The sequence below is a fragment of the Haliotis rufescens genome, unplaced genomic scaffold (genome assembly GCF_023055435.1).
Source record: "Haliotis rufescens isolate VD_foot unplaced genomic scaffold, xgHalRufe1.0.p SCAF_5, whole genome shotgun sequence".
NCBI classification, from domain to species: domain Eukaryota; kingdom Metazoa; phylum Mollusca; class Gastropoda; order Lepetellida; family Haliotidae; genus Haliotis; species Haliotis rufescens.
In genome coordinates, this window is record NW_025964223.1 from 53,491,492 (window position 1) to 53,511,458 (window position 19,967).

General features: G+C 41.0%; 1 protein-coding gene across 3 annotated transcripts; it reads left to right on the forward strand.

The window, feature by feature from the left end:
* The first annotated feature begins 6,477 nt into the window (after positions 1–6,477).
* On the forward strand, positions 6,478–18,349 carry LOC124126294 (glycine N-acyltransferase-like protein 3). 3 transcript variants are annotated; one of them, XM_046489689.2, is made up of 5 exons: positions 6,484–6,653; positions 6,845–6,958; positions 12,457–12,565; positions 16,801–16,918; positions 17,724–18,344. In XM_046489689.2, the coding sequence occupies exons 1-5, from the start codon at positions 6,573–6,575 to the stop codon at positions 18,121–18,123; spliced, it is 822 nt and encodes a 273-aa protein (XP_046345645.2). In that variant the 5' UTR covers positions 6,484–6,572; the 3' UTR covers positions 18,124–18,344. The 3 variants fall into 3 exon arrangements, with proteins under 3 accessions (XP_046345652.2, XP_046345645.2, XP_046345660.2); XM_046489704.2 differs by having other exon boundaries at positions 6,577–6,669; positions 17,724–18,345; XM_046489696.2 differs by lacking the exon at positions 6,845–6,958 and having other exon boundaries at positions 6,478–6,653; positions 17,724–18,349.
* Positions 18,350–19,967: the final 1,618 nt, after the last annotated feature.

Here is a 19,967-nt window from a genome sequence, read left to right on the forward strand (position 1 = left end):
AATGCGTTTCTATATACACAGTGTAAATTGTAATGATTCAAACACTTTCCATAATCATAAGACCTATTTGCTAAAAGCACAGACCGTTGAATGATCCCGGCGATATCATCGACGATATTATCTTTTCTTATTCATTAATAACAATAAAATGAGTGAGAAGGGCCACATATTGGTGGTGATATCACTGTGACATATGCCTGGGCATTTCGGGTCAGAAAAAGGCATGCCTCACGCTTGCTGTAAATTGGGTGTTCAGGCTTGTCAGGCGCTGTGACTTGGCTCAGTGTGGGTTATGTTACCCTGATGGCGTGGGACGTTCAACATGCTGTCAATCACTGGTTTACGATCCGCCGTGAGTCATCATGTCCAGATGGTGCGGGTAGTTGCACAAACGTTCAGTAAATGGTCCACACTCGATTATTTACAGGCACTCGTTATATGGCTAGAATATTGCCGACTCGTCAATAATATTCACTCACTCGTATTCAAATTGCTCAAATAAAAGTAATTTGGGTTTCTGACAGTAAAGGGTTGTGAGGTATTGTAGCATATATCTGCATTGCTTTCTGTAAGGGTCATGAGTTATGACACTGTCTTGGACATTGTGGTTTATTAAATGTATGGAACCCATGTGTAGAAGGGTGGTCGGGTTTAGTGGTTAAAGCGTTCGCTCGCCACGCCGAACACCCGGGTTCGATTCCCGACATGGGTACAATGTGTGAAGCCCATTTCTGGTGTCCCAGAAATATATATTGCTGGAATTTTGCTTAATGCGGCGTAAAACAATACTCACTCACCATGTGTAGAAAAATCTTGTTTGTTTGCATCTGACAGATTACTGTATGGACGTTTTGAATACTTACACGGAAGTGGGTGATCTCCATAGAGGAATTCTATGCTGCTTAGTTTCCCAAAACGATGTTATTTCTGTGTCACCATAGATATTTGTCGTTAGTTGCCCTAGTAAAAACTATGAGCGTAACGAAGCACGTGTATATACTTTATCTCACGTGATTACGACAATTGTGCATCTTCATTTACAAAGTTTCTTATATTTAAGAAAATATGATATTTTGAAGCACAACTCATGAAGAATTTGTTATAGTTTATATCTTTGCTGCATTGTGTGTTTCGTGTGTATTCCACTCGTGAAGGACGGAGCGTTCCTTTTAGTGGCTTATACCAGTTTAAATACACATGGTTACACGTGTTTTCAAATTGCTTTGTTTCAACAAAGGTTTCATATGGTTCACCTATTGATCAACACTGGCTACAAGCTTTTAAATGAAGATGTGATAGATATTAAAAATGGAGATTCAAAAAATGCAAAAGATCAAAGAATTGAAAGCAGTTACCCCAAATCCGCGCAATCTTGAGACCATTTGTGATTTTGATATTCGACGTCACTTGTGCATGACTGTGTCGTCTCCAGTTGACCGTCTTCCAATGCCTGAAAAGCTGAAGGGAAAGCTTAGACTTCCCCACATACCGTGACTGGTGAACGGATTTTAACATTCTCACATTCTCTTCTCAGGTGAACACAAATTTGAATTTTCTCAAATTCATTTCTTAATGGAACAGAATTGAACATTATCTGGTCGAGATTCACAGGAACGAGAGAAACTTGTGATATTCCTGTTATGTACGACGCGTTTCTTGACCCAGTGATGAGTGAGTAAGTTAAAGTTTAACGTCACAACGGCAATATTTCAGCCATATCGTGACGAGACAAAATTGCGACAATAATAATGTATATTTAAACTGTATAAAACCCTGTCAACGAAGGACAGTATAATAACTAGAATATTACAGATTTAGGTAAAACTAGTTAGACAGCATGTACAAATACATTAGCATTTTACAACACAATATTAAAACTGGCTATAGATCGCCAACAGATCCAATGATGAAAATGTCCTCTCACCACACAGAAGACTTGTCTCTGCATCACCGCGTGAGTGTAGCGTGAGAAGCAGAATCATTCATGTTCCGCTGCGTTATTGCTTGGCTAGTGCCACGCGAGCAAGTGCTTTATTTACTCAGTCACGGCGTTTATGTGAACAATTGTAGAAGCATTCGAAGCATTCAATTGTCGGTTGTGATCTGTTAGTATAATGTTTTTGCGCCTGTGATTTACTGGTTTCATGTGTTACAATGATTTATAGTGTAGATTTTGTGGGTTTTTTAAGTACTACAGTTATAGATCCATTTTATAAACTAATTCATTGGGATCGCTATTAAGTAAGAGACTTCTTTCTATAGGCATTAAAACCTATTACTTTACGTTTTACTTTCCAGTCGGGTTAAATCTCATAAACAGGGACGTTGTAATGTCCCTGGGATTTTATAGGATATTCAAGTCATATTTGCTATATTATCCCTGGGATTTTATATAATGTCCTGGGTATTTTATTAATGAACTTCCGTTCAGATTGTAACATGTAATGGAATGTAAAATCAAATGACAAATGATTTCTTTATATTCCCGAGGATCGAACTCGCAAACTTCATATCTGTAGCCCAGTGAGTGTACCACGAGGCTACAGAGGTGTTGATAAGCCACACTGGTTTTAAGAATGTCCTTTTCAAGATCCGTACGCCAGGAAAAGATATTTTACGCGCGTTTCCTAAGGTTAATGGAAAGTATGTTCGAAACATAAAAAATGTTGATAAATGTTGTTTCAAGTTTCTTTTTTCGGTTTATAAGGATGGAAAATCACTTTCCCTCGGTTTTGGTAGACAGAGCATGCCCTGGGGAGAGGGAAAAACCAAGGTGGCGAAGCAGAACATGCATAACACACGCACACACACCACATACACACCACACACACACACACACACACACACACACACACACACACACACACACACACACACACACACACACACACACATATCAAAATGTTATTCAACGTCTGTGTTCCGTGGGTATGCAGGAGTGGTGCAAAACTAATTTTACGAGACATTTTAATGTTCATCGAAACACAATATCATATCTATGGAGACGTTACTTACAACAGGGCAAAACTCATGACTTGGCCGAACCGTACGCAACTGGTTTGGGGAGCACAATATCCGACCCCGAGGTCCAGCGATACGCCCAATTCTGCTTTCACGTCACTGTTAGGCACGCCGAGCTTGGCATGGACAGCATCTGAGGTTCAGAAACCAGGACTGGGACAGTATACAGGTCACAGATGAGTCCAGGTTTCATCTCGACAGCCCGGGTGGTCGTGCAGGGGTCTACAGGCGTCCAGAAGAGTGCATTCATTCATTCATTCATTCATGTGTATTTTTTTAGACGCCGCGTCCGGAAGAGTGCATTCATTCATTCAATTATTCATCATTCATTCATTCATTCATTCATTCATTCATTTATTCATTCATTCATTCATTCATTCATGTGTATTATTTAAGACGCCGCGTCCGGAAGAGTGCATTCATTCATTCATTCATTCATTCATTCATTCATTCATTCATTCATGTGTATTATTTAAGACGCCTTATACATAGAAATTTCGCTACAATAATGAGGGAGACATATTACATGGCGGCACTTATTTCGTAAATTCCCTTGTGGCATCTTTCACACAGCTTGTGGGGGCACTTGATTGCAACTGTTTTTCTTTGGATATTGTTAATTCATCTTCCTGAATTGTTCACAAATACTGTCCTTAAGACATACATCTTTCCTTAACGTGAAAGGACTACGTTGATGGACTGTTACGTGATGTATTGTAGGGCCGTCTTTCTGAGTGTTTAGGTACTAAAATGTCACCTGAACCTTTGCTGCTGTATTTGTTCTAGGTCTTGTTATACCTTTTGAAGAATAATAAGTTCCACTTGCCGTACATATTGTGTTGTTTGTGTACAATATATGTACACGTACTGTTTGCTGTTAACAAATGGAACTTACAGACCTTCAATGTTCAAAGGTAGTGGGTTTTTTTAAAATGTCAGATGCCTTTGCTATTCAATAAACCGACAACCTTGTTTCCTTTTTCCTTCCGTTGATGATATATGAACAACAGAGATGTGACAGGTATTTAGATATATATTATAAACAACCAAGACATCACAATGCGGTTAAGACATGGTCGATTTCAGTATGTGAAAATATGTTAACCTTATGACATCCAAGAACCTTGATTGGAACCCTATAAGTGACGGGTACCCTGACAAAGGGCGTTTCCCTATCTTGAGATCGTCGTCACTGCACATGGATCTCTGTTTTTTGTAAGCTTTCGAAACTTCCGGGCAACAGAAATTATACAAGTGAAAATTGGATATAGCCAAACAAATACGTTACTCGACAGAAAACAGTAGCCGAAACACAGCACAACTTAAGGTAAAAAAAAAACACCCCGATACCCGTATCAAATACACCACCATTGAATAACTGTTTCTTGTTCGTTTCATTTAGGGCGGTCGGGTAGCCTAGTGGTTAAAGCGTTCGCTCGTCACGCCGAAAACCCGGGTTCGATTCCCGACATGGGTACGATGTGTGAAGCCCATTCCTGGTGTCCCCCGCCGTGATATTGCTGGAACATTGCTAAAAGCGGCGTAAAACCATACTCACACACTCACTCATTTCATTTAACCACAAGCATCATGGGTGTATACTTATCCGGCATGTATTTGTCCTGCAGGTAATGTAATAGATTACAAATATGTCAGACATATACCAAATGAAGTTCAATACCACGGGCCAGAGTAGTCACTTGTGACGTAAATTCCATTTGCATTCTCAGCTCTTTGGGAAATATATGAGCCGAACTGATTATCAGGAGCACGATTGTTCCGAAAGATAATGATGTATTGTGGGATGGGTGTATGCTAGTTTTGTTTTGAAGGTAATGGTAGCTTGGGTTTGAGGTTGCACACATCAATACACATGTAAGTTTTATCACCACAGTTTGTAAATAATCGAGTCTGGGGCAGACATGTAATTGGTTGATATTATGAATAACGTTCCCTGTCTGGGATACGATGACACCCGATCCATTTGTGTCGGCTCTTACGACAAAGATAGGTTACTTCAGATACATTCGAAACCAGTATTCTCCCAGGTTCGATGTTCGCTAAACCTGCTGCTCAGCTTAGATTTACAGGGCGATACTTATCGACCGACCCATTATGTTTATGTGTGTTTGCCAACGTCTCTGCGAAGGTAACGAATGTCTACGTAGGACTACGTAGCTGAAGAACATTGTGAGTGCTTGTATCTGACTGTATTCGCAGTGTGTTAGGATTTACTGGTGTCTTCTATTGTGAACATATTGCGATCATATGTATGGTATGAGGTATGGTATTGTTATTTCTGAAGCATAAAACAGACGGTGGGGTAGCCAGGGTTGGAGCATTCCAGGCCTCAGTAAACCTTTCAACAGGTTTTGTGGTAGACATTGCGTGACTGTGAAGTTTCGCGGACGCATTCGTCACCTCTCGCCCCTTTCCGTAACCTGCAAGAAGCTATTCGGCTTGTCCCGGGATAACACGAGTTGGTCACGAATGTCGTAGACGATGCAACTTTGGTCGGTCTGATCAGAGACAATGAACAGCATTACAATCATTACATTATTAATTCAGTTGCTTGGTGTCAAGACAATTATCTCCAGGTGAATGTGAATAAACCCAAAGAAATTGTAACAGACAGTTACTGAATAAAAGTACCCTGGTACATTCATGGACAATAAACTTACGGGGACTGCCAACACAAGATTTTATTTTTGAGAAATGCGTAAATTATGTATGTCACATTGTATGTAAGCGAAAATATTCTTTCTTTACTCTTTACATTGTTTTGTTGAAAGTAATTTAACCTTTCCAATCAAATGCTGGTGTGGCTGTCTTAATGTCAAAAACAAATCTGTTGCGAGCACATTTCCGGGGTTCAGTTTCATCAAACCTTTTAGCCTCAACATATATATATACGGTGTCGCTGACTTGATTGATGCATGTCATCGTATCCCAATTTCGTGGATCGATGCGCATGATATCAATCACTGGATTGTCAGGTCTAGACTCAATTATTTACAGACCGCCCTCATATAGCTTGAATATTGCTGAGTGCGGCGTTAAACAGAACACACACACACACACACACACACACACACACACACACACACACACACACACACACACACACACACACACACACACACACACACACACACATTAACCACAAATGAAGAGCACGCATGCCTACACATGTTTAGTCTTGGCTATACTTTATGAAGACATGTACATCATTACTCCTGACACAAAAGTTCAAACACACAGAGGTTTATCTATAGACATAGATATAACACAGATATGCATGCATGTACAATTTTATCCACTGAAGGAATGTACATAACGTTTTCGTAAACTTCGAGTGTGTGTTTTTTTCTCCATTATTGTGTCTACACAGCATTCATTATTCAATACCACAACTTTATCAATTACTCCCCGGTTGGTTTAAGTTATTTTCATAATGGATCCTTACCGGTCGTGTCGGCGCCTTTCGTATTCATTCGGATCAGATCGGCTCACTTTTGGGACGTTCCATTTGCTACTTGGATTACACAGCGATGGCGGAGGTAGACGTACTAGACGACACACGACTGGAGCAAGTGTTACAGGACATCAGTAGTGATGACAGGGCTACAATGGTAGGGTTGAACAAATGTATGTCCTAGACTAGTATCACTGATCTACAACACACACAAAGCATACTCCTGTGTACACAATGTGTTGTGTATGCACTTCTTTGATGATATAAAACTTTCAATTCTCCATATGTCTGCTAACAGTGTGACCTTTGACAACATGACCGCTTATCCTGTGTGCGATTATTTTGCAGGTAGCTGGTGAAATTAGGTCAAAATTACAATGCGTTATGACGGACTTTGACTTTGTGGTGGACGCATGGCCGGATTATAAAGCTTTAGTTATCCGTCGCCCTGCACATTTGCAGGTATGTTGAAACGTTTTCTGTAAATAAAATAATAATTGATACAAAGGCAACGAAAACCAGAAAATTAAATTGCCTGTAAACAGAATTTTAAAGGTAATTTTTTAAGCCTTGATACTAACATTGTACGATTCGTACCGGAAGTCCATCATGGTCAGTTATGGGTGTTGTTCATGCATGCTTATCTTATCACAGCTGACGTCCATCATGGTCAGTTATAGGTGTTGTTCATGCATGCTTATCTTATCACAGCTGACGTCCATCATGGTCAGTTATAGGTGTTGTTCATGCATGCTTATCTTAGTACAGTTGACGTCCATCATGGTCAGTTATAGGTGTTTTTCATGCATGCTTATCTTATCACAGTTGACGTCCATCATGGTCAGTTATAGGTGTTGTTCATGCATGTTTATCTTATCACAGTTGACGTCCATCATGGTCAGTTATAGGTGTTGTTCGTGCATGCTTATCTTAGTACAGTTGACGTCCATCATGGTCAGTTATAGGTGTTGTTCGTGCATGCTTATCTTATCACAGCTGACGTCCATCATGGTCAGTTATAGGTGTTGTTCATGCATGTTTATCTTATCACAGCTGACGTCCATCATGGTCAGTTATAGGTGTTGTTCATGCATGGTTATCTTATCACAGTTGACGTCCATCATGGTCAGTTATAGGTGTTGTTCGTGCATGCTTATCTTATCACAGCTGACGTCCATCATGGTCAGTTATAGGTGTTGTTCATGCATGTTTATCTTATCACAGCTGACGTCCATCATGGTCAGTTATAGGTGTTGTTCATGCATGTTTATCTTAGCACAGCTGACGTCCATCATGGTCAGTTATAGGTGTTGTTCATGCATGTTTATCTTATCACAGTTGACGTCCATCATGGTCAGTTATAGGTGTTGTTCATGCATGCTTATCTTATCACAGTTGACGTCCATCATGGTTAGTTATTGGTGCTGTTCATACATGCTTATCTTATCACAACTGACGTCCATCATGGTCAGTTATGGGTGTTGTTCGTGCATGCTTATCTTATTACAGTTGACGTCCATCATGGTCAGTTATAGGTGTTGTTCATGCATGTTTATCTTATCACAGCTGACGTCCATCATGGTCAGTTATAGGTGTTGTTCGTGCATGTTTATCTTATCACAACTGACGTCCATCATGGTCAGTTATAGGTGTTGTTCGTGCATGTTTATCTTATCACAGCTGACGTCCATCATGGTCAGTTATAGGTGTTGTTCGTGCATGTTTATCTTATCACAGCTGACGTCCATCATGGTCAGTTATAGGTGTTGTTCGTGCATGTTTATCTTATCACAGCTGACGTCCATCATGGTCAGTTATAGGTGTTGTTCGTGCATGCTTATCTTATCACAACTGACGTCCATCATGGTCAGTTATAGGTGTTGTTCATGCATGCTTATCTTATCACAGTTGACGTCCATCATGGTCAGTTATTGGTGTTGTTCATGCATGCTTATCTTAGCACAGTTGACGTCCATCATGGTCAGTAATAGGTGTTGTTCATACATGCTTATCTTATCACAACTGACGTCCATCATGGTCAGTTATAGGTGTTGTTCATGCATGCTTATCTTATCACAGTTGACGTCCATCATGGTCAGTTATAGGTGTTGTTCATGCATGCTTATCTTATCACAGCTGACGTCCATCATGGTCAGTTATAGGTGTTGTTCGTGTATGCTTATCTTATCACAGTTGACGTCCATCATGGTCGGTTATGGGTGTTGTTCATGCATGCTTATCTTATCACAGCTGACGTCCATCATGGTCAGTTATAGGTGTTGTTCATGCATGCTTATCTTATTACAGCTGACGTCCATCATGGTCAGTTATAGGTGTTGTTCATGCATGCTTATCTTAGCACAGTTGACGTCCATCATGGTCTGTTATAGGTGTTGTTCATGCATGCTTATCTTAGCACAGCTGACGTCCATCATGGTCAGTTATAGGTGTTGTTCATGCATGCTTATCTTATCACAGCTGACGTCCATCATGGTCAGTTATAGGTGTTGTTCATGCATGCTTATCTTAGTACAGTTGACGTCCATCATGGTCAGTTATAGGTGTTGTTCATGCATGGTTATCTTATCACAGCTGACGTCCATCATGGTCAGTTATAGGTGTTGTTCGTGCATGCTTATCTTAGCACAGTTGACGTCCATCATGGTCAGTTATAGGTGTTGTTTATGCATGCTTATCTTATCACAGCTGACGTCCATCATGGTCAGTTATAGGTGTTGTACATGCATGCTTATCTTATCACAGCTGACGTCCATCATGGTCAGTTATAGGTGTTGTTCATGCATGCTTATCTTAGTACAGTTGACGTCCATCATGGTCAGTTATAGGTGTTGTTCATGCATGCTTATCTTATCACAGCTGACGTCCATCATGGTCAGTTATAGGTGTTGTTCATGCATGCTTATCTTAGTACAGTTGACGTCCATCATGGTCAGTTATAGGTGTTTTTCATGCATGCTTATCTTATCACAACTGACGTCCATCATGGTCAGTTATAGGTGTTGTTCATGCATGTTTATCTTATCACAGTTGACGTCCATCATGGTCAGTTATAGGTGTTGTTCGTGCATGCTTATCTTATCACAGCTGACGTCCATCATGGTCAGTTATAGGTGTTGTTCATGCATGTTTATCTTATCACAGCTGACGTCCATCATGGTCAGTTATAGGTGTTGTTCATGCATGTTTATCTTATCACAGCTGACGTCCATCATGGTCAGTTATAGGTGTTGTTCATGCATGTTTATCTTATCACAGTTGACGTCCATCATGGTCAGTTATAGGTGTTGTTCATGCATGCTTATCTTATCACAGTTGACGTCCATCATGGTTAGTTATTGGTGCTGTTCATACATGCTTATCTTATCACAACTGACGTCCATCATGGTCAGTTATGGGTGTTGTTCGTGCATGCTTATCTTATTACAGTTGACGTCCATCATGGTCAGTTATAGGTGTTGTTCATGCATGTTTATCTTATCACAGCTGACGTCCATCATGGTCAGTTATAGGTGTTGTTCGTGCATGTTTATCTTATCACAACTGACGTCCATCATGGTCAGTTATAGGTGTTGTTCGTGCATGTTTATCTTATCACAGCTGACGTCCATCATGGTCAGTTATAGGTGTTGTTCGTGCATGTTTATCTTATCACAGCTGACGTCCATCATGGTCAGTTATAGGTGTTGTTCGTGCATGTTTATCTTATCACAGCTGACGTCCATCATGGTCAGTTATAGGTGTTGTTCGTGTATGCTTATCTTATCACAGTTGACGTCCATCATGGTCGGTTATGGGTGTTGTTCATGCATGCTTATCTTATCACAGCTGACGTCCATCATGGTCAGTTATAGGTGTTGTTCATGCATGCTTATCTTATTACAGCTGACGTCCATCATGGTCAGTTATAGGTGTTGTTCATGCATGCTTATCTTAGCACAGTTGACGTCCATCATGGTCTGTTATAGGTGTTGTTCATGCATGCTTATCTTAGCACAGCTGACGTCCATCATGGTCAGTTATAGGTGTTGTTCATGCATGCTTATCTTATCACAGCTGACGTCCATCATGGTCAGTTATAGATGTTGTTCATGCATGCTTATCTTATCACAGTTGACGTCCATCATGGTCAGTTATAGGTGTTGTTCATGCATGCTTATCTTATCACAGCTGACGTCCATCATGGTCAGTTATAGGTGTTGTTCATGCATGCTTATCTTTTCACAGTTGACGTCCATCATGGTCAGTTATAGGTGTTGTTCGTGCATGCTTATCTTATCACAGTTGACGTCCATCATGGTCAGTTATAGGTGTTGTTCATGCATGCTTATCTTATCACAGCTGACGTCCATCATGGTCAGTTATAGGTGTTGTTCATGCATGCTTATCTTTTCACAGTTGACGTCCATCATGGTCAGTTATAGGTGTTGTTCGTGCATGCTTATCTTATCACAGCTGACGTCCATCATGGTCAGTTATAGGTGTTGTTCATGCATGCTTATCTTTTCACAGCTGACGTCCATCATGGTCAGTTATAGGTGTTGTTCATGCATGCTTATCTTAGCACAGCTGACGTCCATCATGGTCAGTTATAGGTGTTGTACATGCATGCTTATCTTATCACAACTGACGTCCATCATGGTCAGTTATAGGTGTTGTTCATGCATGCTTATCTTATCACAGCTGAAGTCCATCATGGTTAGTTATTGGTGTTGTTCATGCATGCTTATCTTATTACAGCTGACGTCCATCATGGTCAGTTATAGGTGTTGTTCATGCATGCTTACCATATCACAACTGACGTCCATCATGGTCAGTTATAGGTGTTGTTCATGCATGCTTATCTTATCACAGCTGACGTCCATCATGGTCAGTTATAGGTGTTGTTCGTGCATGCTTATCTTATCACAACTGACGTCCATCATGGTCAGTTATAGGTGTTGTTCATGCATGCTTATCTTATCACAGTTGACGTCCATCATGGTTAGTTATTGGTGTTGTTCATGCATGCTTATCTTAGCACAGTTGACGTCCATCATGGTCAGTTATAGGTGTTGTTCATGCATGCTTATCTTATCACAGTTGACGTCCATCATGGTTAGTTATTGGTGTTGTTCATGCATGCTTATCTTATCACAACTGACGTCCATCATGGTCAGTTATAGGTGTTGTTTATGCATGCTTATCTTAGCACAGCTGACGTCCATCATGGTCAGTTATAGGTGTTGTTCGTGCATGCTTATCTTATCACAGTTGATGTCCATCATGGTCAGTTATGGGTGTTGTTCATGCATGCTTATCTTATCACAGTTGACGTCCATCATGGCCAGTTATGGGTGTTGTTTATGCATGCTTATCTTATCACAGTTGACGTCCATCATGGTCAGTTATAGGCGTTGTTCATGCATGCTTATCTTATCACAGTTGACGTCCATCATGGTCAGTTATGGGTGTTGTTTATGCATGCTTATCTTATCACAGTTGACGTCCATCATGGTCAGTTATAGGTGTTGTTCATGCATGCTTATCTTATCACAACTGACGTCCATCATGGTCAGTTATAGGTGTTGTTCGTGCATGTTTATCTTATCACAGTTGACGTCCATCATGGTTAGTTATTGGTGCTGTTCATGCATGCTTATCTTAACACAACTGACGTCCATCATGGTTAGTTATTGGTGTTGTTCATGCATGCTTATCTTATCACAGCTGACGTCCATCATGGTCAGTTATAGGTGTTGTTCATGCATGCTTATCTTATCACAGCTGACGTCCATCATGGTCAGCTATAGGTGTTGTTCATGCATGCTTATCTTATCACAGTTGACGTCCATCATGGTCAGTTAAAGGTGTTTTTTATTCAGGGATTGTGGGTATGTTTCCTGGATATCAGTTTACGCTGCAACACTGAGGCAAGCTGGTATGCTTCATTTCAATTGCAGGGGAAATTTGGAAAGGATGCTATGGTGTATGCTAAAGAACCAGAAGCCTTGAGGGAGATACTTCTGAAAAGGGGAGTCACGGATTGGTTGGACGAAGTCAATTTTAGAGGTAACCATAACAGAAAGTAGCACGGTGACAGTGAAGATATACTTGTATGTGATATCATTTTGAAAGTATTTACTCGATACAGCCATTGCACACAAGATGCCAAATGTTTAGAATGCAAATATAAATGTTGCATCTAACAGTTTACACTGTTCTATAGAAATAATTGAAATACATGAAACTAGTTGATGTCATATAATAATAACGTTGCTTGTACTACGTGTAACTCCATACAACACACACACATGTAAAGCACAGCAAATATAAACAAGCACAGCTTCAGTCAAAACACCTGAAGATGTGTTTTCAAGCGACGCATGAACTGAACAAGTGACGAGGCAGATTTCAGATCCAGAACGCCACAGATAGGCAGAGACATGGGTAAATGTACAAGATAGGAATGTCTTAAGAAAGGAACACACAGTTTAAACTGACATTTCAATCTGTTAGGACGTATTGGGCGATACTCGTTGACCAGATCACACGGGTAGGCAGGGTCTCTTCCGCGAATACACTGATAAGTCAGTGATATTTAAAATGTATTCTCTATCTGATGGAAAGCCATGAAAGGAGACATTAGGAGGGCTATAACATGAAACATTTTTGGGATGATATGTTTAATGGTTGGTTGGTTGTTTAACGCCGCACTCAGCAATATTCCAGCTATATGACGGCGGTCTCTAAATAATCGAGTCTGGATCAGACAATCGAGTCATTGATATCATGAGCATCGATCCACGCAATTGGGATACGATGACATGCATCAACCAAGTCAGAGAGCCTGACCACCCGATCCCGTTAGTCGCCTCTTACGACAAGCATAGTCGCCTTTTACGGCAAGCATGGGTTGCTGAAGACCTATTCTACCCCTATTCTACCCCCATCTGTACAGAGGAATACTTTTCACATTGTCACATAATAGCGAATCCGATGGGTGGTATTTTATAGTTGTCTTCAGAGAAACAGACCACGCAGTAGCTAAACAGAAATATGTATCCGCAGTTAAAGATGATCGAGGAAAGTAAGCATGCCACATATCTGATAGACACACGAGTTATTCTTGATGTCAAACCTGCAACATAACGAACGTTCTCAATGAAAGCCACAAAAACTTTTCCATAGCCACAAGAGTCGCTGCTAAAAGCAGAGTCTGTCAAATAGTGATGACACTAGGTATTCGCGAAAAGGTGACCGTATCCTGCCCCGCCGGTGGCACCCGTCACAAACATACGCACATAAACGTGACAAAACGCTTTCCATATTCATAAGGAGTCTCTGCCGAAAGCAGAGTCGACATGAGCATGTGTTTATGAATCTCTATCAAATAGTGATGACACTAGGTATTCGCGAAAAGGTGACCGTATCCTGCCCCACCGGTGGCACCCGTCACAAACACACGCACATAAACGCGACAAAACGCTTTCCATATACATAAGGAGTCTCTGCCGAAAGCAGAGTCGACATGAGCATGTGTTTATGAATATCTATCAAATAGTGATGACACTAGGTATTCGCGAAAAGGTGACCGTATCCTGCCCCGCCGGTGGCACCCGTCACAAACATACGCACATAAACGCGACAAAACGCTTTCCATATACATAAGGAGTCTCTGCCGAAAGCAGAGTCGACATGAGCATGTGTTTATGAATCTCTATCAAATAGTGATGACACTAGGTATTCGCGAAAAGGTGACCGTATCCTGCCCCACCGGTGGCACCCGTCACAAACACACGCACATAAACGCGACAAAACGCTTTCCATATACATAAGGAGTCTCTGCCGAAAGCAGAGTCGACATGAGCATGTGTTTATGAATCTCTATCAAATAGTGATGACACTAGGTATTCGCGAAAAGGTGACCGTATCCTGCCCCGCCGGTGGCACCCGTCACAAACATACGCACATAAACGTGACAAAACGCTTTCCATATTCATAAGGAGTCTCTGCCGAAAGCAGAGTCGACATGAGCATGTGTTTATGAATCTCTATCAAATAGTGATGACACTAGGTATTCGCGAAAAGGTGACCGTATCCTGCCCCACCGGTGGCACCCGTCACAAACACACGCACATAAACGCGACAAAACGCTTTCCATATACATAAGGAGTCTCTGCCGAAAGCAGAGTCGACATGAGCATGTGTTTATGAATCTCTATCAAATAGTGATGACACTAGGTATTCGCGAAAAGGTGACCGTATCCTGCCCCACCGGTGGCACCCGTCACAAACACACGCACATAAACGTGACAAAACGCTTTCCATATTCATAAGGAGTCTCTGCCGAAAGCAGAGTTGACATGAGCATGTGTTTATGAATCTCTATCAAATAGTGATGACACTAGGTATTCGCGAAAAGGTGACCGTATCCTGCCCCACCGGTGGCACCCGTCACAAACACACGCACATAAACGCGACAAAACGCTTTCCATATACATAAGGAGTCTCTGCCGAAAGCAGAGTCGACATGAGCATGTGTTTATGAATCATTATCAAATAGTGATGATACTAGGTATTCGCGAAAATGTGAGTGTATCCTGCCCCTGCGTGGGCACCCGTCACAAACATACGCACATAAACGCGACTAAACGCTTTCCATATTCATAAGGAATCTCTGGCAAAAGCAGAGTCGATTTACGATCCAGACTATGTTATGAGCATGTGTTTATGAATCACTGTCAAATAGTGATGATACCAGCTGCCCCACCAATGGCATCCGTCAAAAACACATGCAGCGGCAAGTCAATTGTTCACTTGAAAAACACCGTAACATAAGGTACAAGTCAAAAAAGGGAATCATTCTTGTAACTGATGCGTCAAATGTGGAAATGCCCAGGCCTGTTCATTTGAAATAATCACAGCAACATATGATCAAAATAGGAAATTGCCACCGACATATTTTTTGTCACTGATGCGTCAAATTTGCGTCAAATGTCCTCGACATGTCTACCATACAACTTTGTGAATGCTTTACCGAGACATTAAATGTATTAACCTTGATCCAGTTAACTTTTGAGCAATTATGACTCTCTTTGAAATCTTCGTAGAAAGAGCACGCTCGATTTACCTTAAAGGTTGTGAAATGTAGGCAGCAAGGGCTGGAACTGCTGAATATTGCTCGAAATAAAGGGATAGTTGACAGTTGAATTCATCTCTCTTATCATACAGTCTTCTGGGGAGTGTTTTATCACTCTGAATCTTTATGGATAGATCTTAACATGAAACAGATGAGGCGGTCTCATTGTTATCCTTAATTTCTAGTTCAGGTTGGTAAATCAGTGGAAGGCAATTGGCAGTTTGATGGTTATTGAACGATATCAGTGAACGATATCAGATCATCGATATACCTAAAGCTTAAGTTATGTCTTCTTTGCCAAATTACCTTGTTACATACATATAAGCAGTGAGTAAGTCAAGCATTTCACATATAGTTTTCACAGTAAACTTCAGATTGTATATAACATTTATGCGGTAAAGATCCGGGGTAGAATAGGTCTTCAGCAACCCATGCTTGCCGTAAAAGGCGACTATGCTTGTCGTAACAGGCGACTAACGGGATCGGGTGGTCAGGCTCGCTGACTTGGTTGATGCATGTCATCGATCCCAATTGCGTTGATCGATGCTCATGATGTCAATCACTGGACTGACTGGTCCAGACTCGATTATTTACAGACCGCCGTCATATAGCTTGAATATTGCTGAGTGCGGCGCTAAACAACAAACCAACCAACCAACCTGAATGCTCTAGAGGGTAACCTATGGGGAAATATTTTGTTACTAGTTACTTAAAGGAAACAGTTTCGGCGGATAATTCAAAACTCGACATTCTCTGTGGTTTACGTGTCTTATTGTTCATGTATATTTGCACTAGTGTGTGAATTCATTTCTAAACATACAACATACATCAGGCCTTTCTAAACTATCATGTTCATTCTTCAACTGATTAAATTGCTCTGGTTCTTATTATTTAAAAAATCAATTAAGTTGAAAAGAACAACCACGTTTATCACAACTAAGTGACAGTAAAGATTGTTTATCTACACATGCTACCTGTCCAATTTCATTTCATCATTTTAATTAATTGAAAACATGCCTACATTCCTCGGACTGTTGTGAAGGGAAGGTTTTCTCGTAATGTCACCGGCTCGTCCTTAGATACATGGTTAATTCAAACTATACTATTACTTGTGAAGTAATATTCGCCAGTAGAAATTAATTCATGTGAATGTACCATCTTGCAGGCTGTGATTCAACAGTAATGCCAGTTTTCTCCGACCTGTCGAAGCAACACAACAAAAAGCTCACCTGTACAGTTACTGGTGTCCTCCTAAGAGTCACCAAAGAATCGCTGACACTCAGGTAAATGACACCATACTAACATAGCCGTTTCACTCCACATTTCTCTCAGAATATACAGCCTTATCCAGTTTTTGGACAAAATATATTGTTTTTCAGACTGTAGGAATAATGGTCCACCATTCAAAATAGTAACACATGTGCATATATTCAATTTGTGTTCTTAAGTAAATTCATACTGAAATATGTCATGGCGTTGTCAATCAGGGTTCATATTTACATGAAGACCCGGGGTAGAATAGGTCTTCAGCAACCCATGCTTGCCGTAAAAGGCGACTATGCTTGTCGTAAGAGGCGACTAACGGGATCGGGTGGTCAGGCTCGCTGACTTGGTTGAAGCATGTCATCGATCCCAATTGCGTGGATCGATGCTCATGATGTCAATCACTGGATTGTCTGGTCCAGACTCGATTATTTACAGACCGCCGTCATATAGCTGGAATATTGCTGAGTGCGGCGTTAAACAACAAACACACAAATCATATTTACCTATTTGGGCCGCTCAGTTAACATTGTGGTCTAACCCTCCCACATAAAGGTGGACATGGGACCAGCCGTCTTAGACGCCACACTTTGTTAAGTTGCGTCCCTTTTGCGTTCCAGAAATTTATTGTCGTGGGTTCGAATGATGGTTCGCACTGTTTGTGTTGCTTGTTTTTTGTCCGCCCCATATTCGTTCTCGTGTGTTTCACCTGTGTATCACTTCCGGTGTTCCTCTCATTTTAAGCTGCCGCGCCAATATACGATTTAAATACGGTTAAACAGTGGCGTAATGCCCATCTCACACACGCTGTGCGTTATTTTGCAGGCCAGTTCCGGAGGGGTTTACAGTGTCCAGCCTCCAGCCGCATCAATCGGAGATGGCGGATGCTAATTGGAAGTTCAGGGGTGAATATTCCAAAAGTTACATCAGAGATATGATTGGAAAGATGCCATCGTGCTGCCTGTACGACAACGTGGGACACGTGGTGGGCTACGCCCTCACCTACCACTACGGCCTATTGGGGATGTTGCACGTGAAAGAGGAACACCGAGGAAAGGGGTACGCCAAGGTGATCATGTCTCACCTGGCGCACAAATGTCTTCAGGAACAGGAGTATGCTTCCGTGGTGGTTGAAAGCGACAACTATATGTCCATGAAACTTCATACAGATATAGGATTTGTAGAAGTGCCCGACTTGAAACTGTGTTGGATAACTTGCACATAGTCATGACGATGACTTCCAATAAACTAGGGCAGTCGGGTAGCCTAGTGGTTAAAGCGTTCGCTCGTCACGCCGAAAACCCGGGTTCGATTCCCGACATAGGTATAATGTGTGAAGCCCATTTCTGGTGTCCCCCGCCGTGATATTGCTGGAATATTGCTAAAAGCGGCGTAAAACCATACTCACTCACTCGCTCACTCCAATAAACTAACATCGGGGTTAAAATATCACTGACTCTGAAACTTGATATGCGTACAGGTGTACCAACTTAATTGTGTTTGAAGCATTCGGTTGTTCTTCGTAGCATGGGTATGTACTTAACACTTGATTACATGCTAAAAGAAAACTAAATGGATAAGTTGTCTCGTGTGTAAATAAGATATTGTGACTCTAGAAACAATGATTACACTGACAAATTTACACCTGTGGCTGATACAGAGGGGAACGTGAGCAAACCTTAGGGCTTAAGTCAATCTCTCAAAACGTGCTATGGTATACACGTGGAAGACATTTGTTAATTTGTCGCCAACATCCAATACCATCACTGATTAATAGTGATTCATGTGTATAATACTCACATGTGTATAATACTCTCCAAAAAAAGAAACACATAGGAGATAATGAGACTGTTGATTTTGTTTATTCATAAAACATTCAATACAACTGTAATATTTTTACATGTTCGTTAACTGGTGTAGTGCACAAACGCAACGATTTTAAACTTTTGTAACTTTATACAGCAATTTGTATCAGACTGTTTGAAGGATCTTTGTTTGTTTATTTGTTTGTTTGTTGTTTAACGCCGCACTCAGCAATAGTAAAGCTATCTGACAGCGGTCTGTAAATAATCGAGTCTGGACCAGGCAATCCAGTCATTGACAACATGTGCATCGATCCACACAATTAGGATACGATGACATGCATCAACCAAGTCAGCGAGCCTGACCACCCGATCCCGTTAGTCGCCTGTTACGACAAGCATAGTCGCCATTTACGGCAAGCATGGGTTGCTGAAGACCTATTCTACCCAAGATCTTCACGGGTCGTTTTAAGAATCGTCTACGAGAGGTGGGAATTAGACCCAGAAGACCGTTATCTGTATGGTATGGTAAAGCATCTGAATCCAACAAATTAGTCATGTACAAAGCATATATTTCTCGCTGTTAACTGTTGAAAATCAATTGTACACACTACCATGTCGAGAAGATACACGTTTAGTTTGTTTGTTACGAGTCGGAGAATTGCCAATAATGGTAAACGTAGGTGGCAACATGGTATTGAAAGATGTACAAGACTCTGTCTGTTATGTAATATGCAGGTAGTAGAATATGAATGTTAGTGTCCATGCTTCAATGTATTAAGACAAACATTCATACCACAATATTATGTTAAATACCCAGATGTACATAAATACAACTCCCTATTATCATGCCACCAACACAGAGTTATCATTAACTGTTGTAAATATGTAAAAGAGGTTTAAGCCACAAGGAAAGCATTGAACTATAAAATATTATACAGCCTTGTGCATGTCATCCGTTACATTCTGTCGCATTCATATTATAGTTAAATGACATTTGTACGGGGGTCAACGGCCTTTCTACTGAAATAAACACTCTACACGCCCGGATATTGTTTGTAACTTTGTCATCACCATACCGTGCTCGTGGGTTTCACCAAAGTAGAAAATGTCTGAACCTGCTTCACGTCGGGAGATCATGACACTATTAGCACAAGGACATTGAGTGGGCAACAACATGTACAAAGAGCTACTAATTTTGTTGATTTGATCTTACGATCAGCTAATTCGACAATATTGATACAACATGTGTACCGATCGTGTTGGA